General features: G+C 40.2%; 1 protein-coding gene across 2 annotated transcripts in view; it reads right to left on the bottom strand.

Moving 5' to 3' along the window:
- LOC133621257 (copine-4) overlaps positions 1-18,675 on the bottom strand; it is a 112,186-nt gene that overhangs the window by 24,421 nt on the left and 69,090 nt on the right. For both annotated transcript variants that reach the window (XM_061983266.2, XM_061983265.1), the window contains exons 8-13: positions 12,276-12,374; positions 6,620-6,706; positions 1,776-1,835; positions 1,512-1,645; positions 1,324-1,378; positions 1,099-1,150 (exon numbers count right to left, since the gene is read on the bottom strand). In XM_061983266.2, coding sequence (XP_061839250.1) covers positions 1,099-1,150; positions 1,324-1,378; positions 1,512-1,645; positions 1,776-1,835; positions 6,620-6,706; positions 12,276-12,374 — 487 coding nt within the window. The remainder of the gene's footprint in view (positions 1-1,098; positions 1,151-1,323; positions 1,379-1,511; positions 1,646-1,775; positions 1,836-6,619; positions 6,707-12,275; positions 12,375-18,675) is intronic.

The following is an 18,675-nucleotide window of genomic DNA, read 5'->3' as shown; positions in this document are numbered from 1 at the left end:
ATGCACCCATTTGCAGGAAATGTAGTCTTGATTTTCAAAATGTTCTTTCAAGGCTTGCATGTCTACATTAAAACATTCTTCTTCATACTGCATTAATATATGCTACTTTTAAACTTTCATGCAGAGAAGGAAATCACAACTAAAAAAATCACAAATTTTTTCATACGGTGTTGATGTGGAAATGTTTGCCATTTTGATGGTGTGGACGTGTGGCACCGAACGGAGATAAGCGTCTCGACAGACGTCACAATATTTGAACAATGATGACGAAAACGGTTGTCTCTGTCGTGTCCGTGTGTCGAAAATTGTTATGCGCTTATTTTTTTATTTGATTTTGTGCGTGGCATAGATTTGCCGTGCGCAGAGGACGCTTGAGCAGGCGCGCACAGCTAACGTTAGCCATGCCGCTACCTTGCTCTCTGCTGGGAGAGGACGTATACGTATGTGACGTATGACGTGACAGTATGTGACGTATGACGTGACAGTATGTGACGTGTGTAAGAAGGTGCGCTCGCTGTCTGTGAGAGGGAGACACAAGAAAGAGTGAGAAGAGCCTGTCGTGTAATGCCAGCAGCTAAAAGCAACTGCGTGAGAATCCACAGACCTGTGGATGTGTTGAAGGTGTGCTGGAAAATGCGGAACGGAAATTACGGAGCAGCAGAAAAGTGGAATGTATTATTTATATTGGTGCGTTGGAAAACACGGACCGGAGTTTTTTTTTAAACTGGATCTGGATCGGCATTTTCCCATGCCTTGCCGATACGCAATTTTTGGCAAATATCGGCAGCCGATCCGATCCAAATATCGGATCGGGACATCCCTAATAGAGACATACTGTAATAACTTGAAGTAAATAATGGCGATTAAAAAACAATTACAAACAACAAATAAAACATTGTAAAAAATAACTAAAAGCTTACCTTTTTTTATATTTGCATAGTATGTGTATATTATTAATGTTGTAAATACACATCTTTATATATCTAGAAAGGCTGGTCCTAAAGAGGTAGGCATGTTTCGGAGGTCTCAAGAAGGTCAGAAATACAAGTGTGTGCGTGTGTGTGTGTGTGTGTGTGTGTGTGTGTGTGTGTGTCTCACCTGCACACTCAGGATTGTCTTCATCAAAGTTCACAGCGAAATCATGTGACACCTTCACGCGAGGAAGAGAACACAGTGCCTATTACCGCCGAGCCACAGGAAAGTCAGCGCTACTGTACTCCACGTCTCATACAATTTACAGCGACCCCGCCGCCTTTCATCTTGAAACACACACACACACACACACACACACACACACACACACACACCCGTTCTTACCCTTACCTTGAAGTCAGGCGGTATTAATGCTCCAAAACCGAAAGCGGGGAACATTTTATCACTGGTGAGAGTTATTGAAGGGAGAAAAAAAAGAAAGAGAAAATTAGATGAAAGAATGAGGAATTAATGAGTGTGCGTGTGCGTGAGTGTGTCACTACGAGGTGAACGATGATGGATGGCACGCACGCCCGCACCTGTCGTAGTCTTGGCAGATCTCCCCCACGGCCACGAGAGCCTTCAGATACTCGTTGGGCTGGTAGGGGTGGATGTAATGGAGGGAGCAGCTGTTTCGAGGATCCCCGTTGGAGGCTGTGAAGTCTATTGCCACCTAACACGCACACACACACACACACACACACACACACACACACTATATAATATATATATATATACACTTGGACAGCATGAGTGGGCCCAGGCTCATAATTGCACCCGTGATTAAACTTGACGGAACTTACTGTGAACTGGATTTGACAGCCTCCCATGATATAATCCAAGAAGGAATACATTTTGATGATCTGCCGTGGGAAATATGTTCAAAATATTAGTCGCCAGGGAGGAAGTGTAACGAAGTCGGCGGACAGAGCCGCGCCAAACAAAACACTCAATTAACCTCCCGAGGCCCAGTAATGCATTTATGACCTCGGTATGGGACAAGCACCTCTCAGCCGAAATGACTAAAAAGCTGTTACCTGGCGTGGGAGAAAGTCCGTGTATTGCACGTTTTAAGTGAGTTTCAAGTCTTTGATCCCAAGTACGAGTCATGACAGGTCAGGTCGAGAGTCACCGACTTGCCTTATCTCAACCATAATCACATATATCTAATGTATTTACAAACCCCGTTTCCATATGAGTTGGGAAATTGTGTTAGATGTAAATATAAACGGAATACAATGATTTGCAAATCATTTTCAAGCCATATTCAGTTGAATATGCTACAAAGACAACATATTTGATGGTCAAACTGATAAACATTAAAATAATCATTAACTTTAGAATTTGATGCCAGCAACATGTGACAAAGAAGTTGGGAAAGGTGGCAATAAAGACTGATAAAGTTGAGGAATGCTCATCAAACACTTATTTGGAACATCCCACAGGTGAACAGGCTAATTGGGAACAGGTGGGTGCCATGATTGGGTATAAAAGCAGCTTCCATGAAATGCTCAGTCATTCACAAACAAGGATGGGGCGAGGGTCACCACTTTGTCAACAAATGCGTGAGCAAATTGTTGAACAGTTTAAGAAAAACCTTTCTCAACCAGCTATTGCAAGGAATTTAGGGATTTCACCATCTACGGTCCGTAATATCATCAAAGGGTTCAGAGAATCTGGAGAAATCACTGCACGTAAGCAGCTAAGCCCGTGACCTTCCATCCCTCAGGCTGTACTGCATCAACAAGCGACATCAGTGTGTAAAGGATATCACCACGTGGGCTCAGGAACACTTCAGAAACCCACTGTCAGTAACTACAGTTGGTCGCTACATCTGTAAGTGCAAGTTAAAACTCTCCTATGCAAGGCGAAAACTGTTTATCAACAACACCCACAAACGGCGTCGGCTTCGCTGGGCCTGAGCTCATCTAAGATGGACTGATACAAAGTGGAAAAGTGTTCTGTGGTCTGACGAGTCCACATTTCAAATTGTTTTTGGAAACTGTGGACGTCGTGTCCTCCGGACCAAAGAGGAAAAGAAACTTCCGGATTGTTATAGGCGCAAAGTGTAAAATCCAGCATGTGTGATGGTATGGGGGTGTATTAGTGCCCAAGACATGGGTAACTTACACATCTGTGAAGGCACCATTAATGCTGAAAGGTACATACAGGTTTGGGAGCAACATATGTTGCCATCCAAGCAACATTACCATGGACGCCCCTGCTTATTTCAGCAAGACAATGCCAAGCCACGTGTTACAACAGTGTGGCTTCATAGTAAAAGAGTGTGGGTACTAGACTGGCCTGCCTGAAGTCCAGACCTGTCTCCCATCCCATTGAAAATGTGTGGCGCATTATGAAGCCTAAAATAGCACAATGGAGACCCCCGGACTGTTGAACAACTTAAGCTGTACATCAAGCAAGAATGGGAAAGAATTCCACCTGAGAAGCTTCAAAAATGTGTCTTCTCAGTTCCCAAACGTTTACTGAGTGTTGTTAAAAGGAAAGGCCATGTAACACAGTGGTGAACATGCCCTTTCCCAACTACTTTGGCACGTGTTGCAGCCATGAAATTCTAAGTTAATTATTATTTGCAAAAAAAAATAAAGTTTATGAGTTTGAACATCAAATATGTTGTCTTTGTAGCATATTCAACTGAATATGGCTTGAAAATGATTTGCAAATCATTGTATTCCGTTTATATTTACATCTAACACAATTTCCCAACTCATATGGAAACGGGGTTTGTACATTACACCCTTAATTACAATTCATTTAGAGTGATAGAGGGTTTAAGGGACTTAATGACTTAATGCCCTTGCTTTAAACCAGACCTGGGCAAAATGCGGCCTGCGGGCCACAGCCGGCCTGTTAACCGCGCCTTGAAAGTCTTAGACAAGAAGAGTATACAATATCATCATTGCCAAATTTTAACCAAACACAATACTTTAAGTTTTACCAATTTTATTTTGTTACACACAGTCAAACTGGTTTTTAAATGCTTAAATAACTCTGCTCCCCAATTGCTGTGCAAGGCAATTACAAGACTGCAAAGTGGTACCAGATCTACCACCCGAGCAACGTCAAAAGGCAACTGTTGCGTTCCATTCCGTAGAACATCTTTTGCCCAGACTGCTTTTTCAATAAAAGGAACACAACTATGGAACTCTCTACCTGACACTTTGAAAAGTATACCTGCACTTGTCACTTTTAAAAACAAACAAAATTGTGGCTAGTTGAGCAACAATCGTGTTCCCATGTTTAGTTTTTACTAATTTTTACTACCGTAATTGGTTTTTATCTAGTCTGCACTTTGTCTGTTATTATTATTATTATTATTATTATTGGCTTTTATCTAGTTTGCACTTTGTCTGTATTATTACTATTGTCATTATTATCGACTCCTCTTTGCCTTATTCTTTTTATTTTCCTATTTTTAATGATGTTAGATCTGTGTTGTTATTGTTTTTGTTGGGGACAAGTGCTGTAAATTAGTTTTGGCTACAAACCTTATTATGCATACATTGGATAACTGTTTGAGATATTTATGTTTCTGTATCTGTCCTTATTTATAGTAAACCTTTATATAAGATGTTCAATCTGGCCCGCCGAATGTTCTACATAATTTTTTTTAGATCTTTAACATAAAAAACGCTCGCCGCCATTATGATGTGCAGTGCTGTTTTTAAATGACCGTAAGTCTTGAACTTGCCTTATCCCTGCAGCTATAGCCGCCCTAAACAGCAGGCCTGACAAGCCTGTAAATGTGTTGACAAGCCTGTAAATGTGTTGGTCATGTATGATGTCTTTTTGTTGGTCATGTATGATGTCTTTTTGTTATTTTCAATTTGAGCCAGGAAAAACCCTGCATGCAAACCTTTTCTTTTACTTTATCCTCCCAAAGCACGAGGCTGACCGCTTGACTCCGTCTCAGAGGATAGAGAGAAGCCAGGAGAGAAACACTCCACAATGTAACCCAGCTGCAGGGTAAGTTGTACTTACTTGCTGGGTTGTTACTTGAATTTTGGGGATGGGCGAAGACGAGTTACGAGTCGGGTCACAAAAACTACCCAACTCCTTAGAAATAACCCATAAGTGTGACCCGACAGGCTCAACGCAGCATTTTGGTAGAAAAAAATAACCCCTGCGGTTTTTAGTGCGTAGATAGGCCTACAGTGCAACCTGCTTAAGTCGGTCCCGTCTTTGTCGACAATTCCCGATCCATCGGGTTTTCCTTACTATCAAAAAGTGCCTGCTTAAGTTAGCACCGACATGCATGGTCGACCACTTTTGTCAGCATAAAATGTGAATTGTGATACCATTAACAAAAATGTCTTGAAACAGCCCACTATCTATATTACAGGCTTTTTAAACATCAGATCATAGTCTCCCAAAGTGCTATTAGTTAAAGAATTCATTTAAGACAACAATCTTAACGTCACTGGTCTCAGAGAGACTTGGCTAAAACAAGATTTATTTATTTTTTTGCCTAAAGAGGCATCTCCTTCTAACTGTACGAGTTCGCATGTAGCTCGTTATCTTAAAAGGGGTGGAGAGGTCACACCAATCTCCGAAGAAAACCTTAACTTTAGCCCTAACCTAAAAATAAATATAATTTTTTTAGATGCTTACTGTGCTCTACCTAGCTGTTAACTATTGCCCCCCTGGGCCCTATTCGGACTTTATCAGCGAATTCTCAGGGTTTGTTGCTGATCTCGTGACGCATGCAGATAATATAGTTATTATGGGCGATTCTAATATCCATATGAATACCCCGTGAGACCCTCTGTGCGTGGCACTCCAGACTGTAATTGTAACATTAATACTGCCACAACTACAACTCTCGCTTGCCTACTGCCCTCGGTAATGGCATCATTCCCAAATAATGTGGGCTCTATCGATAACCTCACTAACGACTTAACGACGCCCTGCGCAACGCCATTGATAGTAATGTAACCCATCTGCAGGGTAAATTGTACTTCCTTGCTGGGTTGTTACTTGAATTTTGGGGATGGGCGAAGACCCAGAGCTGATCAGGTCACAAAAACTACCCAACTCCTTAGAAATAACCCATAAGTATGACCCAACAGGCTCAACCCAGAATTTTGGCACAAAAAATAACCCAGCCGTTTTAGTGGGTAGTCAGGCCTACAGTGCAACCTGCTTTAGTCGGTCCTGTTTTTTGTCAGCATAAAATGTGAAAATGTGAAACCCAAAGGTGTCATTTTTATGAAAAATGACACCTTTGGGTTCGTTGACATCTGTTGCAGTATTGTCAACTCCCTCGTTATCGATAAGCTCCAAATAAATGAATTCTACCGAGTAACAAAATACATCCATTTTTTTTTTAGATTGTTTGCCATTGAAAAAAAGAATACAATATCTTATTATCAGTACTATTATTATGTTATCATTATTATTTTAATATATTTAAATAAGCATTTGACTTGCTTCTATTAACAGCACTGTACACCTTGGCAACTCTTCTTCTGTTGTGGTCTGGCTCGAACTAACAGGCAACATCACTGCCCCCTATATCCGCACTGTGGAATTACAGCTCTGAACCGTATTGCATTACTCTCGTCACTACAATATCGTATGACAACAGAAGAATCAAAATCCTGTTAGTATAAAGAATATATTTTACCTTACAGTGGTTGAGAATGACGACGCCAGAGTTTCTGTAATTCTTCTTTTTCATCTGGTATTTGGGGTTGATACACTCCCACTGAATCTGCATGAATAAATATGAATATTATAAGATACTCATGGTATGATGCTCAAGTTGCTGTGTGACATGCATCATCTCTGTGTTACAGGTAACAAAGCAAATTAGTGGGTAACTCTGTGTGTTACAAGCATTAGTAAATACTGAATTCTTCATTTATACAGTAAAGCATATTTCAGACATGAATACTCATTAGTATGCGGGTTATAAACACATTTATACATTTTTTTAACCTGATATTCAATGAATATTAGTTGACTAGCTCTTGCTCCAAAAAAGTGTTTATTCTACTTAACAATACCCTCATTACCTACAGCATACCCAGTACGGATTCATATTATTTATATTATTTATTATGGGAAAATAGTCATGCTCTCCCCCTAGGAGAAGGAATTTTTTCATGCATCCCGAATTGAAATACTGCTAAAAAGCTGATTTTTATTTTTATTTTTATTTTTAAATACACTATATTGCCAAAAGTATTTGGCCACCCATCCAAATGATCAGAATCAGGTGTCTTAATCAATAAATGTAAATAAATAAATAAATCACTTGGCCCAGCCACAGGTGTATAAAATCAAGCACTTAGGCATGGAGACTGTTTCTACAAACATTTGTGAAAGAATGGGCCGCTCTCAGTGATTTCCAGCGTGGAACTGTCACAGGATGCCACCTGTGCAACAAATCCAGTCCTGAAATTTCTGATGGACGAGTCTGGGGTTAGAGGTTGCCAGGAGAACGCCACATTTCGGACTGCATTGTGCCGAGTGTGAAATTTGGTGGAGGAGGAATTATGGTGTGGGGTTGTTTTGCAGTCTACACATATCTCTTATGTGTGACTGCCATCGTATTGCAGTCTACATGTACCTCTTATGTGTGACTGCCATCCACTGGTCACACTTATCATTTCACCATGTCCATTTTCTACCGCTTATTCCCTTTGGAGCCTATCTCAGCTACAATCGGGCGGAAGGCGGGGTACACCCTGGACAAGTCGCCACCTCATCGCAGGGCCAACACAGATAGACAGACAACATTCACACTCACATTCACACACTAGGGCCAATTTAGTGTTGCCAATCAACTTATCCCCAGGTGCATGTCTTTGGAAGTGGGAGGAAGCCGGAGTACCCGGAGGGAACCCACGCAGTCACGGGGAGGACATGCAAACATTTCACCATGTACCAAATAAAATAGCTTTTAGGTTGGTAAGCACAGCCAAAATTATTCCGTACTCGGGATGTCCCGATCCGATATTTGGATCGGATCGGCTGTCGATATTTGCCAAAAATTGCGTATCGGCAAGGCATGGGAAAATGCCGATCCAGATCCAGTTTAAAAAAAAACTCCGGTCCGTGTTTTCCAACGCACATATTTAAATAATACATTCCACTTTTCTGCTGCTCCCTAATTTTCGTTCCGCATTTTCCAGCACACCTTCAACACATCCACAATTCTCACGCAGTTGCTTTTAGCTGCTGGCATTACACGACAGGCTCTTCTCACTCTTTCCTGTGTCTCCCTCTCACAGACAGCAAGTGCACCTTCTTACACACGTCACATACTGTCACGTCATACGTCACATACTGTCACGTCATACGTCACATACTGTCACGTCATACGTCACATACTGTCACGTCATACGTCACATACTGTCACGTCATACGTCACATACGTATACGTCCTCCCCGAGCAGAGAGGTAGCAGCATGGCTAACGTTAGCTGTGATGCTAGCGCAGCCGTGCGACCAACGCTCCCTCTAAGGTGCTCGCCTGTGCAATTGCGCACTGTTTAAGCGTCCTCTGCGCATAGCAATTATGCCACGCACAAAATCAAATAAAAAAATAAGCGCATAACAATTTTCGACACACGGACACGACAGAGACAACAGTTTTCGTCATCATTGTTCAAATATTGTGACGTCTGTCGAGACGCTTATCTCCATTCGGTGCCACACGCCCACACCATCAAAATGCCGAGGCAAACATTTCCACATCAAAACCGTATGAAAAAAATAGTGATTTTTTTTAGTTGTGATTTCCTTCTCTGCATGAAAGTTTAAAAGTAGCATATATTAATGCAGTATGAAGAAGAATGTTTTAATGTAGACATGCAAGCCTTGAAAGAAAATGTTGAAAATCAAGACTACATTTCCTGCAAATGGGTGCATTTCTACCCTATATTTTAACTTTAGATTTATTCTCATATCAAACTCTTTTGGCTGTCTTTTTGACACTTACATCAGGCGCCCCCCTCCACACCCTGGATTATAAATAATGTAAATAATTCAATGTGATTATCTTGTGTGATGACTGTATTATGATGATAGTATATATCTGATAGTATATATCTGTATCATGAATCAATTTAAGTGGACCCCGACTTAAACAAGTTGAAAAACTTATTGGGGTGTTACCATTTAGTGGTCAATTGTACGGAATATGTACTTCACTGTGCAACCTACTAATAAAAGTCTCAATCAATCAATCAAAACACATAGAATCATCATACTGCTGTGATTATATGCATCAAGTGTTCATTCAAGGCTAAGGCAAAATATTGAGATATATATTGTGTATCGCAATATGGCCTTAAAATATCGCAATATTAAAAAAAGGCCATTTTGCCCAGCCCTAGTTCAATGATGCCATTTCTGTTTGTCATGTATAATTTTGTCTATTTTGTGTTTATCCTTGAATAAACAGGTCAGTTTCTTGTTACCAACCATTGTGTATTATTCAAACTCCCCTAATTCAGCTGGCTAGTTGTTATCAAGAGTACTAAAACCCTTTTCAACATGATTCTGACAACTAAGTAGGCTAAATAACTTTAAAACTTAATACATGCTCGGATAGGCCAGTATCGGTCAGTATCGGTATCGGTCAGTATCGGTATCGGATCGGAAATGCAAAAACAATATCGGTATCGGATCGGAAGTGCAAAAACCTGGATCGGGACATCCCTATTTCGTACATGAGGCGCACCGGTTTTAGAAAATTAAAGGATTTTAAATGCGACTTATAGTCCGAAAAATATGGTATTTATTCATGTATTTATTTATTTTTCTCTATGTGTCGAGGTAGTTGTTGACTAGCACTTTCTCCAAATTATATTTCCTTCAAATCATTATAGTATACCCTCATTACCTACAATATTCATGGTATGGATTAATTGGTTTTACATTTTTTCTTAAGGAAAAATTGCTTTAACTCATTGGTTCTCAACTATTCCCCCCCGAGGAGACAACAAATGTCCAAACATCTTTATTTATTTATCATTATTAAACTTTTTCTCCTTTTTTACACGTCTGTGCCCTTCACACTATAAAAGAACACATTTCACACAGATTGCCGTCAGAGCAAAGTTCAACAGCCTGTATTTGTGATGCTATGCGGTCGCATGAGTGCCCGTGGCATTGTGAGTAACTCGTACATCTGGAGGGGGACATCTTTCATGCTCGGACAAACAGGTTATGGGGCGACATCTGCTGACGTCTTTTTTTTTAGGGAACACATCTAATCATCAGAGCCAGACAATGTTACAAAAGTAAGAATGTCAGATATTTTTAGAACAACAACAACACCCGGAATAGGAAGCGTCAATAGGAAAACAGCAATGGCATGTGACACTGTGGTGCTTTTTTAAATGGTTTTGAAGTCATCAAACTTGTATATGGTATCTCACTGATGATTCATGCTGCGCTCGGTTTTGATTACATTTCAGACCTCATCAACATCATTTGAATTGGGAGGAAATCCCATCTTGGTGATTAATGATATACTATATGAGTTTTGGTGGCTGTAATGAAACAGCGGTCTGCAAAAGATGACTAAATTTGGACATTTTTCAAAAGGACCCATACCTAGTTTAGATTTTTTCTATTGTCTTATTTTAACCTGCACAGCTTTCTGGTAGCTTTTACGGTGCACACTTAGCTGACAGAAATATTGCAGTCATTTCTAAGTGTTTACTCTCGTATTAGCACCCATTTAAAAAAATAAATAAATGGGTACATTTTGTTAGTTGCTGTGGTACGATCCAGGTTGATACTTTTTTAACATGCCTCAAAACAGCAGCTTGGAATTTGGGACATGCTCTCCCTGAGAGAGCATGAGGAGGTTGAGGTGGGCGGGGTTTGGGGGGGGCGTGGTTTTGGGGGTAGGAGGTAGCGGGGGGTGTATATTGTAGCGCCCCGGAAGAGTTAGTGCTGCAAGGGGTTCTGGGTATTTGTTCTGTTGTGTTTATGTTGTGTTACGGTGCGGATGTTCTCCCGAAATGTGTTTGTCATTCTTGTTTGGTGTGGGTTCACAGTGTGGCGCATATTTGTAACAGTGTTAAAGTTGTTTATACGGCCACCCTCAGTGTGACCTGTATGGGTGTTGACCAATAATGCCTTGCATTCACTTGTGTGTGTGAAAAGCCGTAGATATTATGTGATTGGGCCGGCATGCAAAGGCAGTGCCTTTAAGGTTTATTGGTGCTCTGTACTTCTCCCTACGTCCGTGTACACAGCGGCGTTTTAAAAAGTCATAAATTTTACTTTTTGAAACCGATACCGATCATTTCCGATATTACATTTTAAAGCATTTATCGGCAGTCCGATATTATCGGGCATCTCTAGTTTTTACAACATTATATTGTTCATGGAAAAAAAGTACAAGTTCTTTTTTTATTCTGGCATTTTATCTGGCAGTTTTTCTACCGTAAAAACAAATGTACCGTCTTTCCATTTACAGTAACACACCGTTAAAAACAACAACCGTAGATTTTATAGTCAAAAACTGGCAGCTCAGTCAGCAGAATTTTAATGGCAATTTTTTTTTAATCAATTTACAGTAATATGATGTAAAGAACACCGTAGCATGTATTGTCATTTTTATTCATTTGATGGGTAGTTTTCCATAAAGTTAAGTATTTTTATTTATATTTATTTAGACAAAAACATGTTTGGAAAGTATGATAATATACTGTAATATTTGTTGCAATATTGAATACTATTAAAGTTGAAAAGGTATGCAATTTCAAGCAGTATATTTATTTTTCTGTCAAAATGAAAAAAATCCAAAATATAAAATACTTTATTGACACATATAATTTCCAGGTGCCTGATCTGGCCCCCGGGCCTTGCGTTTGATACCTGTGGCCTAAGGTTTATGTGTTAAATCAATAATAATCTGTGTGGATAACGCATACATTCATATCATTTGACAAGTTTCATCCTGTTAAACTGTAAGTAGGTTAGATATAATTATTCAACATGATTTAAATCATCCAACCATCCATCCATTTTCTACCGCTTGTCCCTTTCAGGGTCGCGGGGGGTTGCTGGAGCCTATCTCAGCTGCATCAAGAATAAGATTATTAATTCGGTGTTAATATTTGAGTGGATCCTGGGTCTCTCTGTAGTGGAAAAGTTAGTCCCCCTAGTCAAAAAGGTTAGGACCCCCTGCCACAAGAGTTAATTGTACTCATAATGCATGCGGTATATTGTCACATATTTCACTTTTTTTTTTATTGAAAGTGTGCAAATGCTTTGTTTTGTTTGTGCGAGGCTGTTTTACGTTGATTTTCTCACCTGCTTGCCCTCTTGCTCCGTCCTCATCTCCTTAAACGTGGTCTGAAACTCCCCGATAAAATCATGCTTTCCGTTCGAGTCCCAGTCCCAAACTGTACACTGAAAAAGACACAAAGCCTTCGGTTAGAGCGCACCTGATCACACGCGCGCGCACACACACACACACACACACACAAGAAAATGCCATGTTGAATGATTGATAACGAGGTGTTAGTGGGGGGGCAATGGAGCGGTGAAATATTAATCCTAGGATGCTGAGAGGGATGTGGCCTAAGAGACAACTTGGTGATGTGTGTGTGTGTGTGTGTGTGTGTGTGTGTGTGTGTGTGTGTGGCTCCCAGGAACAAGATGAATGGCTGCAATCCCCGGGACAATAAGACGGTCAGCAGGTCGCAGCATGCGCAACACCAAAAAAATTCAGTACCGTATCTTTCAGACTATAAGGCGCACTTAAAGTCCTTTCATTTTCTCAAAACTCGACAGTGCGCCTTACAGGGTAGTACAGTATACCGGTATTGGTATAGCACCGCGATACTAATGAATCATATCCGGTACTATACCGCCTCTAAAAAGTACCAGTCCCCACCCCCAGTCGTCGTCACGTCGTGACATTGCTGGTTTTACGAGCAGAGGAGCATGTTCGGCAGCGCACACACACAGAGTACTTACAAGCAGACACAGTGTGTAGACAGAAAGGGGAGAACGGACGCATTTTGGCTTAAAAAGTAAAGATAAAGGTGAAGTTATAACACTGAAACACCCTCAGGAAGCGGTGCTTTAAAACATGGCTAAAGTCCAGCCGCAGTCTACAGTGTTTTAGCTACTTCTAAATCACTAATCCTCGTCTCCATGGTGACGAATAAAGTACGTTTCTTACAAGTATCATTATCACTGCAGGACGAGGAATAGCTAAACATGCTTCACTACACACCGTAGAAGGATACAATAGCTCACCGGCGTCACAATGTAAACAAACGCCATTGGTGGATCTACACCTGACATCCGCTGTAATGATACCAAGTACAGGCGCGTATCTAGTCGATACGACGATTACATCGATATTTTTTATCGTCACAAAATCTTTTTTCCTTTTTAAAAAATTCATATTATGTTTATAAACTCAGGAAATACGTCCCTGGACACATGAGGACTTTGAATATGACCAATGTGTGATCCTGTAACTACGGATCGATACCTAAATTTGTGGTATCATCCAAAACGAATGTAAAGTATCGAACAAGAGAAGAATAAGTGATTATTACATTTGAACAGAAGTGTAGATAGAACATGTTAAAACAGAAAGTAAGCAGATATTAACAGTAAATGAACAAGTGGATTAATAATTAATTTTCTACCGCTTGTCCTTAATAATGTAGACCAAATAATAAGTAGATAAATGACAGATTATGTTACTGCATACGTCAGCAGACTAATTAGGAGCCTTTGTTTGTTTACGTACTACTAAAAGACAAGTTGTCTAGTATGTTCACTATCTTGTTTAAGGACAAACTTGCAATAATAAACATATGTTTAATGTACCCTAAGATTTTTTGTTAAAATAAAGCCAATAATGACATTATTTGTGGTTCCCTTTATTTAGAAAAGTATCGAAAAGTACCAAAAAATGGCAACAATATAACCCGGTGCGCCTAATGTACGAAATCATTTTGGTTGTGCTTACCGACCTCAAAGCGATTTTATTTGGTACATGGTGTAGTGATAAGTGTGACCAGCACATGGCAGTCACACATAAGAGATACGTGTAGACTGCAATATGATGGCAGTCACACATAAGAGATACGTGTAGACTGCAATATGACTCAAGTAAACAACGCCAACATTTTATATGTTCCATTGAAAATATACATTCATCCTCCGATGTTGCCATTTCTAATATAAAGTAGTGTAAAGTTCTTACTTATATCTGTCAGTAAACTCGCCATGAAAACACTAAAACATACCGGTGTAGTGAGCTTACATTATTCACCCAAGGAACTTTAGTTATTAGAGAGTTCCGGTCGGACGTTTTTTTCACGGGACTCTAGTGAGCCACGGTTTTACATTTAGAAAGAAAGAAAAAACCCTTTTGTATGAAAAAAGACCTGACTAGACCCGGTGCGCCCTACGGTCCGGGAAAATACGGTAAATTCTTTCATTTGAAAGTGGCGAGAGGCAGCGACACTAAGTCTGTCTGAGTGAGCCTTGTCAAAATCAATAGGCTGTGGTCAATGCAGGCGAACACACACACACACACACACACACACACACTTACACACACACACACACACACACACACACACACACACACACACACACACACACACACACACACACACACACACACACACACACACACACACACACACACACACACACACACACACACAAGTGTCATTTAGGTGAAGAGCTGTGACCCACGTGGCTGAGGTCAACCTCAACAACTAGCAATCACTACCAACTACGCTTGATTAGAAACATCAACCAGCGCTAATCCTCTTATTTCCCCATCTCCCACTTTCCACTGGCGAGTGCCTATACCCCTTGTGTCATTATTTGGGGGAATGTATTTGTGCACTTGACAGTAATTTGTGTGTGTGTGTGTGTGTGTGTTCATTGTGTTGCCTCATTTCCACTTGAAGCTGCTGAGAGCCACGTAAGAGCTCTATGAACAAAAAAAGACAACTTATTGTTTCGTTCACTAAAGCCTTACTGTTGGATGGAGGTGACATACTTGCCAACCCTCACGGATTTTCCGGGAGACTCCCGAAATTCAGCGCCTCTCCCGAAAACCTCCCGGGACAAATTTTCTCCCGAAAATCTCCCGAAATTCAGGCGGAGCTGGAAGCCACGCCCCCTCCAGCTCCATGCGGACCTGAGTGATGTCAGGTACGCAACACCACGTAAATCGTTGGCCAACCAAAAAGTAACCCCAGTACGCTATAGCCAACATTCACCAGGAGATGGAAACAGACAAACATAAATCACTCTATTACATTCCTCCCCTTTTAGAAATGTAGAAATTACTCAAAATAAATAAACAACCCAACCAAAAAATGCAGTAGCTCAATTAAAAAACTGTACTTAAGCCACATTCTTTATTTATTTTTTTTTAGTACTGAACTCTTAACCCTCATTTGTAAAAAAAAAACATGCTTATTATACAAACAGTATTTGTACACCTTTAACACAGATTTGTATACTGTCTTCAGAGATTCAGTTTTTTTGGTGGTACTCGAAACCTTTCTGGGTACCTGCGAAAGGGTGTTCAGCATGGTTAGAAAAATAGTGACAGAGAATAGAACAAGGATGGACAATTCAACCCTTAACTCAACAATGAGTAGATGAGTGTTATGTGTGTGTATATGTGTAAATAAATGAACACTGAAATTCAAGTATTTCTTTTATTAATATATATATATATATATATATATATATATATATATATATATATATATATATATATATATATATATATATATATAAATAAAATACTTGAATTTAACTCAACAATGAGTAGATGAGTGTTATGTGTGTGTATATGTGTAAATAAATGAACACTGAAATTCAAGTATTTCTTTTATATATATATATATATATATATATATATATATATATATATATATATATATATATATATATATGTATATTATATATATATATATATATATATATATATATATATATATATATATATGTATATTATATATATATATATATATATATATATATATATATATATATATATATATATATATATGTATGTGTGGGAAAAAAAATCACAAGACTACTTCATCTCTACAGGCCTGTTTCATGAGGGGTTCCCTCAATCATCAGGAGATTTCTCTCCTGATGATTGAGGGAACCCCTCATGAAACAGGCCTGTAGAGATGAAGTAGTCTTGTGATTTTTTTTCCCACACATACATATATTGCGCTCTACTACGGTATCGAGCACTATTTTTTGGATAACCTTATTAAGACATATATATATATATATATATATATATATATATATATATGTATATATATATATATATATATATATATATATATATATATATATATATATATATATATATATATATATATATATATATATAATAAAATAAAAAAATATATATAGCAGAATTCACTGAAAGTCAAGTATTTCTTATATATATATATATATATATATATATATATATATATATATATATATATATATATATATATATCAAATACTTGACTTGGTGAATTCTAGCTGTAAATATACTCCTCCCCTCTTAGCCACGCCCCCCCCCCCACCCCCCACCTCCCGAAATCGGAGGTCTCAAGGTTGGCAAGTATGGGAGGTGCAGAACATGAATATGCAAAATGATCAGAAACTAGAAGCAATTTGGGAGAAATGATACCTTCAAAAATAGCTAGAACAGCTTACATGCTAACAGTAATTATACGTTAAGTACCAAAATGTATAAGTATAAGTCGCACTTGCCGAAAATGCACAATAAAGAAAGAAAAAAACATATATAAGTCGCACTGGAGCCCGGCCAAACTATGAAAAAAAAACTGCGACTTATAGTCCGAAAAATACGGTACCTTGAAAATACCTTTCTTTGAGGTGTATACCTTAACAAATAGCCAAAAAAGCTAACATGCTAACTGTGCGGTGTATACCTGCAAAAAAAGAAGCTAGCAATATAATGTTCTTTACATGCTAATGTTAGCATCATCACATGCTAACATTAGCATGCTAACAGTGAGCATGCTTCAAGTACCAAAATATATGAGTTTTCGGTGCCTGCGTCAAGTACCAAAAATTATGACACTGAATTGTATACCCCTGAAAATACCTACAGAAAGCTAAGATGCTAACAGCAAGCATACGTCAAGATCCAAAATATGTCTGTCTCTGAGGGGTATACCTTCAAAAATATCTGAAAAATGCTAGCATGCTTACTGTAAGCATGCATCAACTACCATAACAAATGACTCTGATGTGTACACGCTTAAAAATAGCTAACAAAAATAATTAATATATAGAAAAAGCCAACATACTAACAGGAAGCGTGCGTCAAGTAACAAAATATATGACTCTGAAGGGTAAGGGAGGAGTTCGGGGAAGCCATGGAAAATGACTTCCGGACAGCTTCGAAGCGATTCTGGACCACCATCTGCCGCCTCAGGAAGGGGAAGCAGTGCACTATCAACACCGTGTATGGTGAGGATGGTGTTTTGCTGACCTCGACTGCGGATGTTGTGGATCGGTGGAGGGAATACTTCGAAGACCTCCTCAATCCCACCGACACGTCTTCCTATGAGGAAGCAGTGCCTGGGGAATCTGTGGTGGGCTCTTCTATTTCTGGGGCTGAGGTTGCTGAGGTAGTGGATGGATGAGATCCGCCCGGAGTTCCTTAAGGCTCTGGATGCTGTGGGGCTGTCTTGGTTGACAAGACTCTGCAGCATCGCGTGGACATCGGGGGCGGTACCTCTGGATTGGCAGACCGGGGTGGTGGTTCCTCTCTTTAAGAAGGGGAACCGGAGGGTGTGTTCTATCGTGGGATCACACTCCTCAGCCTTCCCGGTAAGGTCTATTCAGGTGTACTGGAGAGGAGGCTACGCCGGCTAGTCGAACCTCGGATTCAGGAGGAACAGTGTGGTTTTCGTCCTGGTCGTGGAACTGTGGACCAGCTCTATACTCTCGGCAGGGTCCTTGAGGGGGGAAGGGAGTTTGCCCAACCAGTCTACATGTGCTTTGTGGACTTGGAGAAGGCATTCGACCGTGTCCCTCGGGAAGTCCTGTGGGGAGTGCTCAGAGAGTATGGGGTATCGGACTGTCTGATTTTGGCGGTCCGCTCCCTGTATGATCAGTGTCAGAGCTTGGTCCGCATTGCCGGCAGTAAGTCGGACACGTTTCCAGTGAGGGTTGGACTCCGCCAAGGCTGCCCTTTGTCACCGATTCTGTTCATAACTTTTATGGACAGAATTTCTAGGTGCAGTCAAGGCGTTGAGGGGATCTGGTTTGGTGGCTGCAGGATTAGGTCTCTGCTTTTTGCAGATGATGTGGTCCTGATGGCTTCATCTGGCCAGGATCTTCAGCTCTCGCTGGATCGGTTCGCAGCCGAGTGTGAAGCAACTGGGATGAGAATCAGCTCCTCCAAGTCCGAGTCCATGGTTCTCGCCCGGAAAAGGGTGGAATGCCATCTTCGGGTTGGGGAGGAGACCCTGCCCCAAGTGGAGGAGTTCAAGTACCTGGGAGTCTTGTTCACAAGTGAGGGAAGAGTGGATCGTGAGATCGATAGGCGGATCGGTGCGGCGTCTTCAGTAATGCGGACGCTGTATCGATCCGTTGTGGTGAAGAAGGAGCTGAGCCGGAAGGCAAAGCTCTCAATTTACCGGTCGATCTACGTTCCCATCCTCAC

The sequence above is a fragment of the Nerophis lumbriciformis genome, linkage group LG21 (genome assembly GCF_033978685.3).
Source record: "Nerophis lumbriciformis linkage group LG21, RoL_Nlum_v2.1, whole genome shotgun sequence".
Taxonomy (NCBI): Eukaryota; Metazoa; Chordata; class Actinopteri; order Syngnathiformes; family Syngnathidae; genus Nerophis; species Nerophis lumbriciformis.
This window is presented reverse-complemented; position numbering and strand designations above follow the sequence as displayed.